Below are 18844 nucleotides of genomic sequence, written 5' to 3' on the forward strand. Positions count from 1 at the left end.
TCCACAGCAAGACACATTCTGGATGTTATGCTTTGCTCTCTGAGAAGACACCTTCTCATCTTGGATGAACTAATTGTTTCCTGCTGCAAAAGAGATGTTGATTTTTTTGCCCCTAGTCTAGGTTGCCGGTGCCTGAAAGAGGTAGCTCTTGAAGCCAGCCTATCCTCTGGCCCCTCAGTGGACAAGAGAGCCATCAATCGAAGGCAGAAGTCAGGACAAACAAAGAGCTGTTTGTACAGCATCTCCCATCAGCCCTCCCTCCCTCTTCTCATACCCCCCAGCTCTAGCTCTCTCTAGGCACATCTGAAAAGATACAGCTGCCAAGAAAGTGGAAGGGAGTGAAGCAGAAGAGAAAGGTATGCCTTGTTCCTGAAATTATCTTTGTGCACTTGTTCTGCTGATATTAGGTACAGAGTCCAGCATTAGAAATATATATGGGAACATGTGAAAGATTTGGGAGAAGCAGATCTATTGTAGGCAAGAGATGCTCTTCAAGATAGAGGCGCAGATACAATCCAGCTAAAGAGAATTCTTTTACTATCCTGCTCTTATTCAAAGTTGGATGCTACACAGTAACATCTGAAGTCATTAAACATACTATATTGCCTTCCAGTGCTCAATATTATTGCAAAATTGGTGAATATGGTGAGAGGTGCATTCACATGAATTTCTGTCTTTAAGAAAACAAAATGAGTTTTAATGAGAACTGAGTTTCTGGAAAGAATCATGGTATTGATGAAAATTACAAAGCAGTAATTCACTGAATTCATCCTCAGCAGCATAGTTGCTGTCCTTACAATGCACCAACTGTTCAAGCAAAACAGATTTGATGGATTATTCTTTTTTTTTTAATAGCACATAACTTCTTCATAATATTATCAGTTATGCAGCTTTTGTGTAATGATTTCTTCAGGGTGTGCTAATAAACCCAACTATTATGCACTAACACTCAGGCATTTCTGAAATGGAAACTTGACAAATAAACAATAAAAGACATTTTATTTTGAATAGATATTTTTAGCTCTTGAACTTGATGTGCATTAAGGAGTAAATACATATTAATTTCATGTTAAGTGCAGCTTGTTAACCCAGCACATGCCACTGCACAGACTGGAAAAGATCTTACACCAAAAGTGTACTAATTACATATTCTTTGTTTTCAACATCAGGCAACTGATGGAGATGCAGCCTGCTTAATAATGCTGAAGGCTATATTTAATGGTTGATAGACCAGACTGTAAATCTTTATCTTTTCCCAAATATGCAGGATCTCTAGAGATGCTGAAATACACATTTTATGCCATTTCTCAGTTTTCACTATTTCTATCCCCTAACACCTGAGCTCCTACTAATACCATGTGACCTTTAAAGGGCAGTACATCTTGTGAAATATTACTCCATTGTTCTTGGCCAAGAGGGCTGAAACTTGTGTTTTAATCTTTGGTCTTTTCTGACTACCTCTGCACCTAGCAGATCCAAAGACTTTATAATGCCAAATTGCCTGGCAGAGTAATTCAAACACTTTTAGCTGAATGAGCAGAGGGTAGCACTGATTCCTGACTCACTGTGCACATTCCAGAACTAAGCATTTTCCTTTACACAAAACTCCAAATTATTTCAAAGCACTTGTATTCCCAGCTGCACTTGGTTTCCAACTTTACTTACCCCATGTCAAAGTAACCGAATCAAGTAATTCACTGGAAAGAACTTATGCAAATGCAAGAAGCTTGTTTTCAGTATTTTCAGATTACTTATGCTAGAATTTCAAATAATATAATCTTGATTGAGCAACCTGGTCAGGCCTAGCACGACTGGCACAGCTACCTTTTCAGAAGGTTTTATACAATAAAGAAATGAGAGAAGGTGCTTGAGGCAATGAGTCTTTGAGTCACCTTAGTGATTGGATTTGTTCACCTTAATTCCCTGCTTTATGAGAAAAGACTGTTTCTGTGGTATGCAAAAGCAGATAAGGTCTTTAATGTGCATCTGAAATAAATATGCGTGTAACTAGCTCTGTTATTTACCCAGGCAATCGGTAACATTCCAACATCTGTGCAATCCTATTTGAGAAAAGAAGTTGCAGCAGTTTGTCAGAAAAAGATGCTGCATCTGAAAGGTCTGCTGAGTTTATCAGCATCGATCCAGTGCAGGGAGATGATGAAACACTTCAGGTCCTTGGCAATCTTTCATCTGCAAATAGGGAGGGTTCTCTCACAGAGAGGAAATAACCTTTTGAAGTTTAGTCTTTTGACTAAAAGATTCTAAAAGATTCCTTTTGGTTATTATCTGGGGGGGAATTAAGCCTAAATAAAATAAGAAAAATAAATATTTGTTCTGAATAGCAGCAATACTGAGCATCAGTAAGATGCTTAACTGACCTGTTAGCAAAGCTGTGTACGCATTGCTCGCCAGCATACTGCCTTTGCTAATACTGATTTGGCAGTCACCCACATAAACCCTCTCAATGATGCACTACAGCAATATCCTGTTATATTCCAAGGAAAGTAGTGAGTTACCTTAAATCAAAGGTCATAATTTTTTAATCTAGCAATTTGACAGTTTATAGAATATCTGCCCATATTCAGGACAGAATGAATTCCTACAGATTTTGAGCAGGCAGGCAGCTGGCAAGAGATTCAAATGAGCATTCCAGCTGATCTCCAGGTAGGGAAATATCACCCCTATCATTATGAATGAAAACAAACACCAAAACCTTACACAAGAGCAAGACATCATGAACACCTCGTCATCAGGGGAAGAACTCACAGAATAATCTAATCACAGGAAACAAAGGCATGAACCCCCAGTTTTCTAAATATCTCTTTCATAGAATTTTTCTTCCATTAGATACTTAAATAATTAAGCTCAATTATTTGAACAGAAGAATGTTAAACTGTATTCCCTGACGTTGCATTTATCAAGGTATAGTATAAACAAACTTGCTCTCTTTAGGCATTAGACTTCTCTGAACAGAACACTCATAACTGCAGTGTTTATACTCCTACAAAATAAAACCATTATTATAATACTATAGATTCTTTACTCAAGACTAAAAAACAACATTAGGCAAAGTAAGAACAATGTTTACATTATTTGAGAAGTAGTTTTGAGGTCTAAACCTAATAAAGACAGTATGTTATTCAATATTGCACTCTAAGGTAATTAAAAAATAGATCCCCAAGGCTCCATTACTAGTGGTTTATAGGCATCTCCTACTCAAAAGTTCACATACAGGTTCATGGAAACTAAAAGGAATTATTCAATGAATTTTGCTTCTAAAACGGAAGTTAAAAAATACACAAAGGCTTATTTTCACTTTTTAATATTTTACTGGGCCACTGGTATTCAAAAAACAAATTTGCTCAAGATCCCATGGAAAAATACAATTGAAGAGCATCAAGGTGTCATTTTTTATCCCTGCTAAAAATTTAAATTCCCAGATTTTCTTACAGTCTATGGCATGTCATTCACTGGCTGAAGAAATGGAAGGTTGGAAAGATAGCTATGGTGGTGATATAACGACACAGGAAAAATAACTACAAAACCCAGTAAAAGTATACATTTAATAGCTTATTGTTTGTTTTTAAGGGTGATCTCAAGAGCTGAAAAAAGTAACCCAAGTGGGACTCCATTAATTGGCATCTATAACTGCATGCCTTTTTCTTATCTAGATAATAGTTCTGCCATCTTTTCTTTGGTCAGACACTGCCTTATGCCAAGTTATTTTTGGGTTAGTCTAGAGCAGCCTATTCTTCAGCCTCAAAATAAAGACTACAGCCAGCACATAACACTGTAGTGTTAGGGGATTGACACCAAAGTGCCAACAGGGTGAAGGGCAGCAAAGTCTTCCTTCATAGAATGGTTAAGCTTAAAAGTGACCTTAAAGATCAGCTAGTTCCAACCCTCTGCCACAGGATGGGACACCTTCCACTAGAAAAGGTTGCCCAAGGCTCTATCCAACCTGGCCTTAAACACTTCCAGGGAAGAGGCATCCACAACTTCTCTGAGCAACCTGTTCCAGTATCTCACCACCATTGCAGTAAAGAACATTTTCTTTATATCTAATCTAAATCTACCTTCATCCAGTTTAAAGCCATTCTCCCTTGTCCTGCCACTACATGCCCTTTTTAAAAGTGCCTCTCCAGATTTCTTGTAAGCCCCCTTTATGTACTGGAAGCTGCTCTAAGGTCTCCCCTGAGCCTTCTCTTCTCCAGACTGAATAACCCTGGCTCTCTCAGCCAGTCCCCATAAGAGAGGCACACCAGCTGTAGGTGGTCTCCATCTGACTTGAACACATTCACTTCCTTCTTGTGATGGGGGCCCCAGAGCTGAATGCAGTACTCCAAGTGGGGTCTCATGACAGCAAGTAGAGGGGCAGGATCACCTCCTTTGACCTGCTGGTCATACTTCTTTTAATACAGCCCAGAATACAGTTGGCTTTCTGGGCTGCAAGCGCACACTGAAGCTGGCTCATGTTCATTTTCTCATTGACCAACATCTCCAAGTCCTTCTCCACAGGGCTGCTCTGAATCTCTTCTCAGCCCAACCTGTAGCTGTGTCTGAGTTTGCTCCAACCCAGGTGTAGGACCTTGCACTTGGCATGGTTAAACTTCATGAGGTTGGCATCAGCCCACCTCACAAGCGTGTCAAGGTCTCTCTGGATGACATTCCTTCCCTCCAGTGTATCAACCGAACCACACAGCTTGGTGTCATTGGCAAACTTGCTGAGGGTGCACTCCATCCCACTGTCCATGTTATTGACAAAGGCTTGAGGCTAACACAAGTACTGTGAGGAGCACTCAGGGAGAGCTCACCATCACTTTGTGCTAGTTTTCAGAACAGAATTCCCATTAAAATTCAGTAAGATAATACACTCTTTACATTCAAGCATGAGGAAAGGTAAAAGCCCCACTCTCTTTCCTAAGACCAATAAAGTCTAGGTTGAAGCACTGCTCCAAATGCCGATTTAAAAATGAATACAATTCAAAGGTGTTATCTGAAGCTTTGTGGCATGGTCAGGCTCTGTGCAAAGCAGCACAGAATAGCACAGCAAGTGTTAAATAGGCTCATGCAGATGACAGAAAGCCTAGTCACCGACAGGAGAGTTTTGTAAGGGATAATTTATCCCACCTTTTACAAAGCCAATTAAATCATAATGACCTCCTGCAGCAAGACTTGATTAAGTAGGTTGCAGTACCAAAAAAAGACAGAAAACAAGAGAGGAAATTCTCAGTAATGCAGTATCATACCAGAGCCTGCAGTCCAGGACATTGGCACCTGGCAGCCCTTCAGAGAGCTTCAGTTTCCCTCACTGTTGTTAATGCTTCAGCTTCTCCAGCAGCCCATGTTGGAGCATTCAATCAGCATACAGTTTTTCCACAACTTTGATGGGGAAAGATAGTATTATTTCTATGTGAATGATTCTTGTTTGGAGAAGCAACACAGCGAGGAAGGCAAGGAAATACAGCCAGACCTTTTCCCCTGGATTAGTAACAATCAATAGAGTCACTCACACCACTGAGAGAACACAGCCAGCTCAAAGCAATTTTCTCAAGGTGAGAGGCCACAGAAACAACAAAATTGCCAGCACCAGAAGCTCCAATTCCCAATGAAAGGATTCCCGAGGTTGTACAGAAAGTAATGAATATCAATTCTGCTGCAATATTATTTACCTCCTAGGAGAAAACACTCTCCAGCACTCAGGCTCAAACACCTCTAAAAGTTCACAGGAAAAAATGCCAACAGAGAGATGCAAGCTAGAGAGCAAACTGGGGGATCTGTTCAGCAGCTATACTAGTGTCATTTACCTTATTTCTTTTTAGCACCCTGCCACAGGAAGCTTGGTAAAAATGAAGATGGTTTCAGTGCTGCTTCTGCTAAGCACCCTTCTGGGTACCCCTGCGGCACCTTCCCGGCATCCTTCCTGTTACAGGAGAGCCCTCAAAGACCACAACTGTGACAGCATCCTCGACAGCACAGAGAACCTTCGCCAAATCGATGATGGTCTGCAAAATCACTTTTGGGAAGGGAAGGGCTGTGACGTGATCTGTTACTGCAGCTGGAATGAATTGCTCTGCTGCCCAAAGTAAGACCACACTCATTTTATACAAACCCGTACTGTTCTGTGTGACTGCTCATTATATGTCCATCATTTTACATGATGGAATAAGCAACCATTTGAAAGAAATGCATCACCTCACATGGTTTGAAATAATATTGAGAGAGCCAATTACATACTCCACCAACAGTTTTCAGGTTTTGTTTTCCAGGGTTTCACCTAGGACTTGCTTATGGTGTAAACCTCCATATCCTATTATAGGGGTCATCAGCATTTAAATCACCCAACTTTTTACTCTTCTGTTTGATCTAAACTGAGCATGAGAACTACATCAAATCCTTATTCACAGCACTTTGCAAAGATTTCAGGACCATAAACAAAACTATTAGATTTCTGTTACACATTAAAGAACTGTATTGCTATTCTAAGGCATATGCACATGTCAGTTGAATAAACGATTGTCAGTTGAATAAATGATTCTGTAAAGACAGCTGTTAAAAGTAGGAAAGCAAAAAAGGAGAACAGAGGTTCACAAACAAATGCCTGCAAGGGAGGGTAAAGATTTAGCCCAAGAACATAAACACTTCTCTAGATTGCTGGCACTGCTGACAAAGCTGAATGGTGAAGTTCTCGCTGATCATGGGTTTTGCTGTTGTTGTTTTACAGAAAGAATGTATGTCGCAACAAAATTAATATTGAGTTAATAAACACCACCTGCCCATACTGGCTTAAAGTAATAAAACGTATTAATTCAGCTTTCCAGCAACATCTTTTATTCAGGAAATTTAGATTAAAAATATCAACACTACAAAACTTACTAACGCTTCAGGGACACTAGAATGTAATGGCATTATGCAGGCAAGCAAAAATTACTTTTAATATGTGCTTCTCTTATGACACAAGTTTCTGATGTCCCCTAAAATCCAATAAAAGGCAACTTTTCAACACTCCTGTAGGGGACTATGTCTGAACCAAGTGGGAATGACTTCTGCAGCTACAAACCTCATGTTCAAACTGAACGCAGTTTAAATAAGTTTTTCATCTTTCACTTTCCCTAAAACCAGCTATGGTATCCACACCCTGAGCACACTTTGGGTGTCTAGCTTCAATCTCTGAACTTTGAGCAGCCTAATAAAGCCTCTTACTTTGATACAAATACATAAGGTTTTACTTGAATCATCCTGAGGTACAGACAACCTATGCTGCAGGACTACTCTCAGGACAAATTGCACTAAACAGTATGCATGTGCATGCCAAATGCATGTACATGCTTTTTTAATATAATATTATGTATTTTATAAGTTTACTTTCTCAAAGATAAAATTCCAGGGTGGAGTCTGCACTGTTCAGACAATAAAAAGTTTTGCCATCTCTTCCAGATCAGGCCAGCAGAGGTAGAAATGCAGTATCTACATCCAGACCTGCAGCTGGATGTGCATTGCTGGAAGCGCAACCCACAAACACAGTAATCTTAAGTATACCCCATCATAAGCTAAAAAATCAACTAGACATGGATGCCACATTACAGCTCTGATAAGCCAATGATCTAATTATTGAAATATCTGATAATATCTTTCAGGGATATTTTCTTTGGACAGAAGGTATCTTTTGTGATCCCCTGCAACAGTCAATGATGGATATCAAGTCTGCCAGTGAAGACAACAGACAACATTTTACAATCACATAATAACGCTTTCAAGAGGGAAAACAAAACCACCACCAGAATAAAACTTCATTCTAACCACAAGACAGTGCCTCTTTTTACGCTGTAGAAAAAAATCTTTTCTATACCTTTTCATAATCTCAAATATGTAAGTTCTCCTTTCAAATTTGGTAGCTGACTTAAATTTCCATAATGGTGTAAAAGACTGTACAAGCTTGTAATGCTTTCTAATTTTCATTACCCAGCAAAAAGCCTAACTCTTGTAACTCAGCTCAAAATTCTCAACATGACTGGATGAAGAAACTTCAAGCGTAAGCCTTCACATCATTAGAAAGGTGACTCTTGTAGCATCTCACTGCTGTACAGCTTCCTACTGCTTTGCTATCACACACTTAATAATACTTTAAGTTGAAGCTACTCTGTCTCTGGCACTTCTACAGACAGGCTCCTGCAGTCTTTCTAAACATCTTAAAATTACATGCACCTACAAAAGGCAAAATTTCACATTTAAAAATTCCATGGGGTGAAGGTGTGGGGGGAAGTAGGCAAAATGCACATTACTAGTACACTAAAGCAAATTTATATGTGTAACTGGTCACCTGCATTAACTATGCACTCTGTAAAACCTTAAATTGCTTATCTTAACATTGAGCATTAAAAATGCTAGGACACTTACAATAGCACATATATATATACCCAGGAAGACATCTAAAGAAGACAGGACTAATTTAATCTGTTAAGGCAACATAAAATTCCAACTAAAAATCCAGCAGCTTTTTTAATCAAGCCTTGTTTGAAATACAGTACTCCACAATTAAGTTTTAATGCTGGCTTTTTATTTTTGGGCTAGCCCTGTAAGGCAATAGCTAGGAAAGGGAAGACAAAGAGGTATCTCAAAATATTAGAAGCAATCATCTTAATGTTTAAGACTTATCATGATCCAGGCTGTAGATAGTCATCTCTCAACACCTGCCAACACCAACTGCAGTACAAGAGAAAAACAGCCAAAAATTTATGTCCCTTTGTAAGTTTAAGAAAAACCACCTGAACAAAGCAGGCTTATAGGCAATAAACCCGGCTTATTGCTTCACATACAAAACCTCTTTGGGTATCAACTCATACAGAAGGTGTGTAGTACTGAAGTAACAATTTAGCTTTTTCCAGTCAAAAAGTGTACTATTTATCTAATAATATTAAGCCTTTACTCCACAAAACCTGCTACCAACAGCTTACCAGACTTATTTCATATGCAGTATGAAACATCACAAAGACTATTTTTCTTCCTCTGTTAGTAAACCAGGGTTGGATGGTGAGGGAGGTAGGTGATTATACATCGCTAATAATAAATATTTCAAGTAAATCTGTGCATACTATTTTTGCCAAGTAATTTTTAGGCTACTGACTGTTAAACAAACAGTGTCACCAGGCTTTTTAAGCCTGGTTTGTGTAATTATTCTCAAGTCTTTTAGGCTTTCTACCAAATCATCAATTAAGTGTAAAAAAACCCATATATCTGACAACCCACAGTCAAAATATCCAAAGTCAGTGCTCTGCTAAAAAAACACATGGTATCTGCTCTTGTGCAAAGTCCTTTATAACCTTTTAGCAGTAACAAGGGCACATAACTTCTATTGGTTGTTCCATCTAGTATATACATGAATCATGACACATATGCCTGGCATTCACAGCTTTCCAAAGCAGCAGTAGCAAAAAAAATAAGGCAGATGCAAATCTGGGTGGTAAAGTTAGTAGGTGGTTCTCAGTCACTTTCCTTCAGCCACTCCTGGAAAATCCATAATCCACTGGAGCAAAATTCTGTTGCTTTCCACATGTAGCAGGATTTGGTCACTTTAGGGTAAGTGCCTTAAGACTGATTTCTCATAGAAACTTGCTTTTGTTTCTCTTCTTTCCTCCCAAAGCTGCTTCTATGTGTCTTGCCAGGCCTAGGTGAGAACACTCACCCCTGCCAGGCACTCAAGAGAAAAAGCTTTTGTCCTTTGGATGTCCTACCCATGGCCAGGCTCCCTTGGCTGTTTATACTTTAAATGTGACAAGCTGAATTTGTGCAGATATTTAGCAAACTTCACAGTCTCTCTAGTGAAATGGGCAGTAAAACAGCTCTTCAAAGGAATACCAATTTTAGCTGCTACTAGCTAGGTATCACTAACTGTCTTGAACTGCAGCCAACACTGCAGAACTTTATTGTGGAAATATATAAGACACTGCAAGTGAAAGAAATAAGGCCACTGAGAACTACTGGGAAGGCAGCCAGTTTGAAGTTAGGTTTTATGGTTTATCATCATTCAGTTCAATGCAACTGTCACAGGTCAGAAAAAGCAAACTGCAGCATCTTAGTTATAGTGATGCCAGCAAAACAGTAGTTTTCAAAAAACTCACAAGATTAACATTGAGCAAATTAAACCACACAAATACGGCTTTCTCATTTTTGCCCAAATTAAGCAAATCCTTTTCAACATTAGATATGGCTAAGAGTTGCAACAAATGCTAACTGAAAATGCTGAAGCTGTGTTCTCTTCCACTTTAAGAACTATTTCCCTTCCACCTTTTCTTCAATTTATGTGTCATTTCTAGAAGAAAAATAATATTCCATACATCACACATTTAGACTGGCACAACAGTTAAATGACAATAAACAGTCATTCATAATATCATGTTCAACATCAGACTTTAGTAAGATATTTAGCTAAAAGCAAAAGTATTGCTGGATATTTCTCATATGTGTTATCATAAGTTTTATTTGGGTTTTTTTGTTTCTATATTTTTAACAAGCCTGAGCTAATGCATGCAATGAAAAAGATACTATATTGACCCAGCACAGAATCCATTTTCCATTCTCCAATTAAGTTCTTAGCAGCAGTCTATGTAGATGAATGGAGAAGTAAGCAGCTAAAGGATTTCATACTGAGTGGAAGGATTTCTCAGCACAGTAAGCTGCAGCAGTCTTTTCATCCTACTTACAGCTTTGAAATTTGAGAGCTGCATTTTTTTCCCCATTTTAATATAGGAGCAGGAAGGTCTCAGTGCTTGGAAGCGCATACACCAGCAGTGACAAGATGAATACACACACCAGAAAAGCCCCCACCAATTTTTGTTTCAAGGGGAAAAATAAAACGTTATTCAACCACTTCTGCCCAGCTAACAACTGGAACTGTCATTTAAAGTCTTTTACCTTAGGAAAAGGAACCTATTGCAAGTCTGCTACAGCTTCGGGTTTTTTTAAAAAGCATTGCACCATGAGAACTTGAAGTACATTCATAAATATATTCTTGGCACACTTTAATTGAAAAATATTTTAATATTATTACATAGTTAGTCAAAGCTTAACTATTAGGTACAAGTAACTCAGTAAGCTACAGACACACCCACTCGAGCAACGGGATCAGTGATATTTATTTAAAATACTTTTGCTGAGGAAATTTGATTCATAAGAGATGGTTTTCAAACAAATCAGCAAGGTTATGAAAAATAAAACAGAGACAAAGTCTCTGGGGAGAAAAAGTTACAAAGAAAGCTTCTGCATATCAACAAAACCTCAGTCTTTTGATTTGCAACCTGAGTCTCAGTCCCAACCTTTTCCATCTAATGAACCCCACTATCCATCTTTAGATCTGGCTTGTTCTTTTCATTCTTCACCGAGTAGATGAAATACGTTAAGGTGTCCTTTTCATTCACTGGAATTGTCCTAAAGTGGCAGCCAATTATCTACAAAGGAAGAATGCAAGGAAATTAAATAACCACTCCTATACGCAGAAACCAAAGTTTCAGACTGAAATTGAGTACATTAAACTTTAAAAGATTAATCAAGCAGCTTAAAAAAGCTACTTCTCTTCAAAAGTCTTTAACAGTAATAAAAAAGATAAACAGGAAACATTTTATCGAGAACTGTGAACTAAATATAGCAAATTGTATACCCCTATTTCCAAATTAAGGGGGATGGAGCTCTCTAAACAAGCATAGGAGTATCGTTACATCTGTGCAGTTTAACTAAAAAACTATAAAGCAACTAATAATTGCAGAATATCAACAAAACAATGGCATAGAAATGGGAGGCTACTGCTCGTTACTCAAGCTGGGGGGGCATGAGAGTATGTCTGTACCAAGTCACAGACAGAAATATCCAAACAATTCAAGAATCTTCAAAATTTATAACTGAACATTCAGATCTTCAAAATACTATCACTGAAAATTCACTGTGCTGGAACACTAAAATATGAGGATCTCTGAACAGTTTTTTAATAATTTTTTGTTATTCCACTCCATTCCAGAAGTCTTTCCCTTGACCACAATGAAAATCAGCTCTAAAAGAAAGCATGCAAAATATTATACCTGCCCAAGTCTGTTCTCTGGCTTTTTGCGGAATATTTTGTTAGACTGAAATCAGCAAGCAAGAAACATGGAATTGCTCATTTAACTACCACTATATAGTACTAGCTATATAGGATATAGGTATAAAAGTTTTGCCTAATTAGCAAGTTAGGAAGCTTTCTAAACCGCATCTTCCTAAAAAAAAAAAAAAAAACAAAAAAAAAACCCCAAAAAAACCCCAACAAAAAACCAAACCAAAACAAAAAACATCACAAAGAAGCAGTTTGACAGAGTCCTTTGAAGTGAACTTTAAATAACAGCCAGAGGAGTGTCTATGGTATGTTAGGACAGGTTACAAGGAATCATGTGTACTGTAAACTACACAAGTTCTGCAGCTAATGTTCACAAAGACCTGCATGTCAGTAAAACCAAGCACATGACAGAAGCAGCTTTGCTGGTGCACACCATGCAGTAAGAATAACACAGTGCAAATATTTAGAGAGATACCTAAAGCAGACTCTTAAAAATACCAGTTGTGCAGAACAAAAACATCTTGTGCTTTTTCAAATCGCATTACTGCTAATTCAAAAGCTAGCTGTACCTCCACTTGCATATAAGAAAACGGAAGTCTGATTTTACATTCTTACTTGTAGTGGCAGCAGCTCAGCCCCGCCTCAGCTTTAATCTACACAAATTAAGGGACGGACCAACAAAATATCTGCACTGGAATATAACTGAGTATCTCTGCACATAAGTGAAAAAACAGCAGCTATACCTCCATTTTAAGAGGATAACCAGCTGTCATGGCTTAAACCATGACACCAGTTCTCCCACATATTTACATCAGCATGCTGTAACTGCATCTTTGTAGCACAGAATTCCTTAAAATTATACTTTCAAGCTGCAAAGATGCTTATGTACAGCTGTACTCACACAGCTCCGGCACTTTTAGGAATCAATAAAAACCCTTAATTTTGTAAAGTTCCATTTTTCTGATGGCAGATCCCAGTCATTTTAATCAACAGAATTAATTATCAGTAGAACCCTGTTTTTTTTTCAGGTTTACGTAATTTACATATACAGAAGAACATGCTTGCAGTAACTAGCTTTCTAAAGCAAACTCTGAACCTTGCTAGAACTTCGCTGCCACCTCTCAGTTTCTAGTTCTTTCAGCAGGACACTTTAGATGAAGCTGTGACTGATGCATAGGCTATAAATGCATGATTCTATGATATTCAGGGACATGCAAATCATCTTACTGCTCCAACCCAATGCTTCATGTTTTTAAGCCGTACACACTCCTTTCGGAAGAGCCCCGCCTCTGGAAAGAACTTTTACTTTTGATTTACTTGGCTCATGAGCTGTGGCCAGTGAAGGAAACTAGATAAGCAGTTCCCTTTTGTTCTCCTAAAAGCCAGATTACACATGCTCTTTATGCAAGTATCACATTGTATAGAAAACCACATGCTATAGCAAATTGCATTTTCTATTATGGAACAAACACTCATACGTACTTCAACAAGCTGTGCTTTGTTAAGTCCTGGTCTGGTCTGTAGCTTGAAGTGTCTTTTGTACCTTCGAAGTGTGTTTACTTGTAACTGATATAAATCAACCTAGAAGAAAAGGAAGGGGAAGGGGAGGATATCTAATGCAACTGAAAATGATTCAAAAACAATTTGAAATCTCACAGACTCACAAGTGAAAACAGTCAGCCCAGCAGATCTCATTTTGACAAAAAATAAACTCCACCCTGCACCTTCCAGCAGAAAGGAAAACACCCCAGCTCAGTTTAAGAGCATTTTATCATTACTAAGCATGGCTCTGCCACCCTTTAGCTGTGGACAGTATTAAGAATTCACTGGGTTTTTCATTTGTTCCCCAGTTCAAACATGACAAACACAAGTCCCAGTAAGAGCTTTCATATAGCATCTATGAAGATGCTGATTCAAAGGAGGGCCCTATATAATGATTTTTTTTTTACACGAGTTCCATGCAAGATATGGCACATCCACACCATGAAAGAGCATGTATCAGAATCAGGAAAAAGTCTAGAGTGCAAAGTTTTTCTTGGCTTGAGGTGAGAGAAGAAAGCAGCTGCTCTTGCTCTCCAAACATACTGCTGCTACATAAGCATAATGCAGGAGTTATGTGCATGGGTATAACTGGCCAAACTGTTTTTGAGCACGAGTGGATAGTTGAGAGAATTGCACAAGGTCCTCTTAGGGATACAAATACACAACCTTAACTCTGCCAGTTTTGAATCCCATGAACTCTGATCAACAGTCACTTCCCCCAGCAACAGCTTACCTTCCTCCTACCCTCCTTGACAATGGAAGAGAGCTTAACCAGATGACTGAGTGGGAAAGTAAGCTGAGAAAGCAGGCTGAATGAGAAAGTCTGCTAGATCAGTGGCAATTACAATAGCATTCTCCAAACTCACCGCATTAAAGACTGCTTTTGCTTTAAATTCATTTAGCAGTCTCACTATAGAACACTTAAAGAAAAGCAGTGTTACTGCATACTTGGTAATCTGGCCACACTTTATGTGATGCAGCCTTCCATGACAGAGGATGGGTAGGTATCTTTTGGTGTTCTAAAGCTTACATGGCACAAATTCCACTTCCCAAATCACAGTGGGGAATCCACACCCCAGAGCATCACACAGAGGAGTATTGGCAGCTTTCTATCAAGTCACGGAAGGTACCAGTACTTCAGAAGGCTCTTCCCCTCCTGTAGGAGCCACTTCTAACAGGTAATGATGGTCATGACCAAGATGGAAACAGGAAGGCTTTACAAGTCTTCAGAATAACTATACTTTTTTTACTTTTTCCTTAGTAGACTGGATAGCAATTGAAAATAAAGAAGATCAAGGGCCAATGGGCACCTAACACGTGCAGTAATCATGTGGGATGAACATACTGCCCTTATCCAAATGGCCAGCTGAAACTCCTCAAAAATACTTCCCAGGCAGTTTAATTTCCCGCAGAAGCACCATTAATAGAAAAAGCTTGCTTTCTTGTCTTAGAGATATCCATCAGTTGTGACATGTTTAATAATTCTTTCATGAGAAAACAAAACAGGCTTGCAAGACAGCTGATTACCACTGTTCCAGAGAGCTACCTGAAGTCACACAGAGCATTAGCTTCAGACAGAACTCTCAAAGAAGCAGTCCCAGATATTAAACAGACAAACAACACAGCCCAACACCAAACTACTCCCAATCCCCTAAAATCCTCTTAGCTACAGCCTTTGGACTGGAACCACGTGCCTTTAGACACAGATTCCTGTACAAAGTTTCTACCAAAGTAGAGAGCTGCCGCTCTCTATAGACGCTGACCATAAGGATGCCATTAAATTAACGCTTATGGAACAATGCTTGAATGCTTTAAAAATCCCTCTCAGAAGGGACCAGGTAGGCATGCCAGCCTCTGCTCAGAATTACCACACAGAAGAGCACCTGCTAAGCCAGGCTGCAGCAGAAATAATCCAGAGCACATGCAGGGGGTGGGGTAAAAGGGAGCCTTTGGTACAGTCTCTCCTACTGTGCTCTGAGAAAAGTTTAAAACTGTAGTTCACTTTTGTAACAGGTGAAGTTCACTGGTCTGCAGCGGAGAAAACAGGTGGGGAAAAACACTAGTTCTTCTTTAGCACAACTCCCTGAATGTCTCTTCCCCCAACAAAAGGGTAAAACCACAAACCTACCATTGTTAAACTGTGTGTTTAAGGTGACTAAGGCAACGGAGTAACTGCAAGAGCCATCTCCAACACACTGAGTACAGAGTAAAGGATCAGAGGGATGGGGCACAGACAATATCCCAAGCCCCATGTGCAATTCCCTTTGAACTGTCAACTCCTGTGAAGACAGTTTGTTGTTATGTGGCAAAGCACCACTATGGAGAGCACCCAGAAAAAAGCACCAAGAAGAAAGCTGTTTTGTGAGAGAACTAGCAGATACTTAAAAATCACATACAGAGTCTTGTTCATTCTACTATGCAAAATTAATACAGAAAATATACTGTAAGATTCTGTGAGATTTTGTTCTATTAAGAGTGAATCAGGAGTCTTTACCACATGCCCCAAATTAAAGAAAGTATTGTCCAAATTGTAAGAAAGTGGTGTCTGTGTGGACTTGGTAGTCCTTAATAACAAGCTTAACAGGACAGTTAGGAAAAAAATAAACACCAAACCAAACAACTATTTAGCTACCTCTGGAGTGTCGATGTCTTGCACGGGTGAGTCACCATCATCATCGCTGCCTTTCCTCTTTCTTCTATTTCTCACACTCTGAATTAAGTTTTTGTGGAAGTCACAAATATACAGATGTCTTGCCTGGAAGAGTAATTCGGCGTCTTTCAGTCAAACTCACGTCAGAATCTCCCACTGACAATATAAATGCACATACAGAGACAACCCTTCAGCAACCGCAGTCACATTAACTGCGTTGAGAACGGTTTTCTACCGGGTTCTGCTCAACAGTGTGCTCTGCTGCAGCTCACTGTCACCGGCTTGGCCAGGGGAAGCCGAAGTGTTGCAATCTACTGGTTCAGCAGTTAACAGTCTGCAGACACACACGCGTACAACCCTCCCTCCAGCCATGCACCGCAACTCGAGGATCGGGAAGCAAACAAACACGAAACAAGCTTTCAGGTGCTCTTTGGAGGGCAAAATGCAGGCTCCTATTTCCCATCTATAGCCTCCCACCTCTTGTTTCACTTCCACTACCTAGGCCAGGTCAAGCAACACACTTTTTAGGGGTATTTTTCCCCTTTCTTTACCGATTTCCCTTTGTGCGGGTTTGCACACTCTGGAGAGCTCTTCAGCACGTACCAACACCGAATTTCACAGCAAAGAAAGCACGGACCCCTCTTAGGAATCGCGCCTGCGAAGCTAGGAACTCCGGCCCGGGGTGGGGCGGTTGTGGTGGTCCCACGGGCCGAGGCGCGGAGTACTCACGTCCGCTACCGCGCATTGTAAGCAACCTTGCCCCCGCGCCGGAAAAGCTTGTGGTATGGTAGCAGAGCACGCACACCTCGGAACCGGGATGCTCCCGTGCCCGGCAGTGCCGAGCTGCGCCTGATGGCTGCCGAGACGAAGATACAGTGGCAAGGGGAGACGTGCAACATTGCAACACGAGGCGGAGCAGCCGAGCTCTGCGCTCGCCAGCAACAGACACAAACTAGCGCGGCGGGAGCCATGCGGGCTCCGCTCCGGGGAGGCGGGGCGCTGCCCAACCACGCTGCTTCCCGCTCCAGCTGCGCGGGGGAAGCGCAGCCCGTGCCCCCCGCTCCTGGGAGCTGAAAGAGACCCCAGGAGAAGACAGGAGGGTGCAGCGCTCCCCCCTGCTCCTCCTGCAGTGGAAGAGCACTTTCAGGCCGTGCTCCTTCAGCGCTACCCAAACTCCACCGTGCTATGGAAAAAGGGGCGAAAGGGGAAACAACACTTCCTCGCCGCCAAAAACCAAAATAAAACTAAACATAAACTTTATTAAAAGCCCCCAAACCAACTAAGGCAATGGGAGTACCCGGCCGGAGGGAGCTGGGACTGGGGTCCGACCCGCCGCCGCTGCCTAAGCACGCACCGCGGGGACCCATCGGCCGCTTTTGTCCGCCTGCTCCGCCGCAGCCCCGGCCCCTGTGCGTGGCATCCTCCCCTGCCCGGACTTACGCTCTTGTCCAGCTCGATCTTCACCTTCTTCTGCGAGATGCTCTTCTGGATCCGCTTGCTGAAGCTGGCGTTGCCGGCGGCGCGGCCGCACCGCTCTCCCTCCTCCCGCAGGCAGCACAGCTGCCCTGCCCCGGGGCCGCCCGCACCCCCGGCGCCCACCAAGCCCGCGGCGGCGGCGGCTACGGCCGGACTCAGCCCCTGCGGCGCTGGCGGCGGCGGCACCTCCACGGCAGAACCCGCATTGCCCACCACCGCGGCGGCGGCGGCGGCGGCTGCAGCAGGGTCCGCCCCGCGCTGGGTAACCTCCTCGGGGGCGAAGCCGTTCATGCCCGGCGCCACCGCCGCAGCCGGCGGGAAGCCCAAGGGAATGAGGCAGGATCCCGCCCCGCACCAAACTTCCCCGGAGACACGCCGCGGCCCGGGGAAGCGCTCTCCCGCTCTCTACCCGCCTGTCCGCCTTCTCTCAGCGGCGGCACCGGGGTGCAAACCTGCCCCCGAGGACAGCCAGCCCGCACGTCGCGGAAAGGGCTCTCCCCGTCAGCTGCGATGCCCCAACCCCGCAGCTACCGGAGCGGCAGCAGCGCCCCGCGGGTCGCCCCACTTCCTCCTTCCCCCCCTGTCATGTGGAGACTCTTCAGCTGTTTCCTATGTAACAACAGCAACCTGCCCGCCGCTCCGCCCCGCCCCGCCCGCCGCGCATGCCGGCTCCCTGCCGCGGGGCGCCACGGGAAATGCAGTCCTGCCCCTCCGACCCCTCCGCGCCCGCCGCGGCAGGAGAACTACCGCTCCCGAGCTGCTGCGCGCCGCCGGCGGGAGCGCGGGGGGCGCGCCGCGCGGTGCCGGGGTCTCGCCGTGCAGCTTTGCGGTGCTCAGGCTGGCGGTGCGGTCCCGCCGGAGCGGCAGCTGGTTGGTGCTCTCCGCCTTGCTCCGCGCTGCGCACCCTGTGCCCCGCCGAGCGGAGGGGTGGCAGCTGCTCGGCCCACTTTTAAAAGGCCCTGTTCATTCTCTTCCCCTTCGTTTCCCCCTTGTCGCTCCTCCCCAGCGGCGCGGCCGTTGGGATTTGAAAGGCAGCCATGCGGAGAGCCTAGCCCGGCCGGAGGCGGGAAGGCGAGAAAGGCGCCGGGCGGAAGGCA

The 18844-nt window shown here is 42.4% G+C and overlaps 2 protein-coding genes across 2 annotated transcripts; one reads left to right on the forward strand and one right to left on the reverse strand.

Annotated features, from left to right (window-relative positions):
* Positions 1 to 297: 297 nt before the first annotated feature.
* SCRG1 (stimulator of chondrogenesis 1) lies at positions 298 to 7801 on the forward strand. Its single transcript, XM_005145523.2, has 3 exons — positions 298 to 356; positions 5823 to 6085; positions 7638 to 7801. Exons 2-3 carry the CDS (start codon positions 5850 to 5852, stop codon positions 7690 to 7692), a joined length of 291 nt encoding a protein of 96 aa, XP_005145580.1. The 5' UTR covers positions 298 to 356; positions 5823 to 5849; the 3' UTR covers positions 7693 to 7801.
* A 2192-nt stretch (positions 7802 to 9993) lies between these two features.
* On the reverse strand, positions 9994 to 18341 carry SAP30 (Sin3A associated protein 30). Its single transcript, XM_034065026.1, has 4 exons — positions 17712 to 18341; positions 16254 to 16376; positions 13562 to 13660; positions 9994 to 11444 (listed from the first exon to the last, which is right to left on the reverse strand). Exons 1-4 carry the CDS (start codon positions 18036 to 18038, stop codon positions 11322 to 11324), a joined length of 672 nt encoding a protein of 223 aa, XP_033920917.1. The 5' UTR covers positions 18039 to 18341; the 3' UTR covers positions 9994 to 11321.
* Between the last annotated feature and the right edge of the window lie 503 nt (positions 18342 to 18844).

Source organism: Melopsittacus undulatus, chromosome 7 (genome assembly GCF_012275295.1).
Source record: "Melopsittacus undulatus isolate bMelUnd1 chromosome 7, bMelUnd1.mat.Z, whole genome shotgun sequence".
In the NCBI taxonomy this organism is placed as follows: Eukaryota; Metazoa; Chordata; class Aves; order Psittaciformes; family Psittaculidae; genus Melopsittacus; species Melopsittacus undulatus.

Bases quoted from the DNA above. Each gene is read 5' to 3' on its own strand.
- SCRG1 (XM_005145523.2), top strand. From the start codon at position 5,850: ATGAAGATGGTTTCAGTGCTGCTTCTGCTAAGCACCCTTCTGGGTACC. The intron at 6,086-7,637 runs GTAAGACCACAC...AATATCTTTCAG, and splicing joins GAATTGCTCTGCTGCCCAAA to GGATATTTTCTTTGGACAGA.
- SAP30 (XM_034065026.1), bottom strand. From the start codon at position 18,038: ATGAACGGCTTCGCCCCCGAGGAGGTTACCCAGCGCGGGGCGGACCCT. The intron at 13,661-16,253 runs GTAGCTAAATAG...CTTTTCTTCTAG, and splicing joins AAGACATCGACACTCCAGAG to GTTGATTTATATCAGTTACA. The intron at 11,445-13,561 runs GTACGTATGAGT...CTTCCTTTGTAG, and splicing joins ACAAAGCACAGCTTGTTGAA to ATAATTGGCTGCCACTTTAG.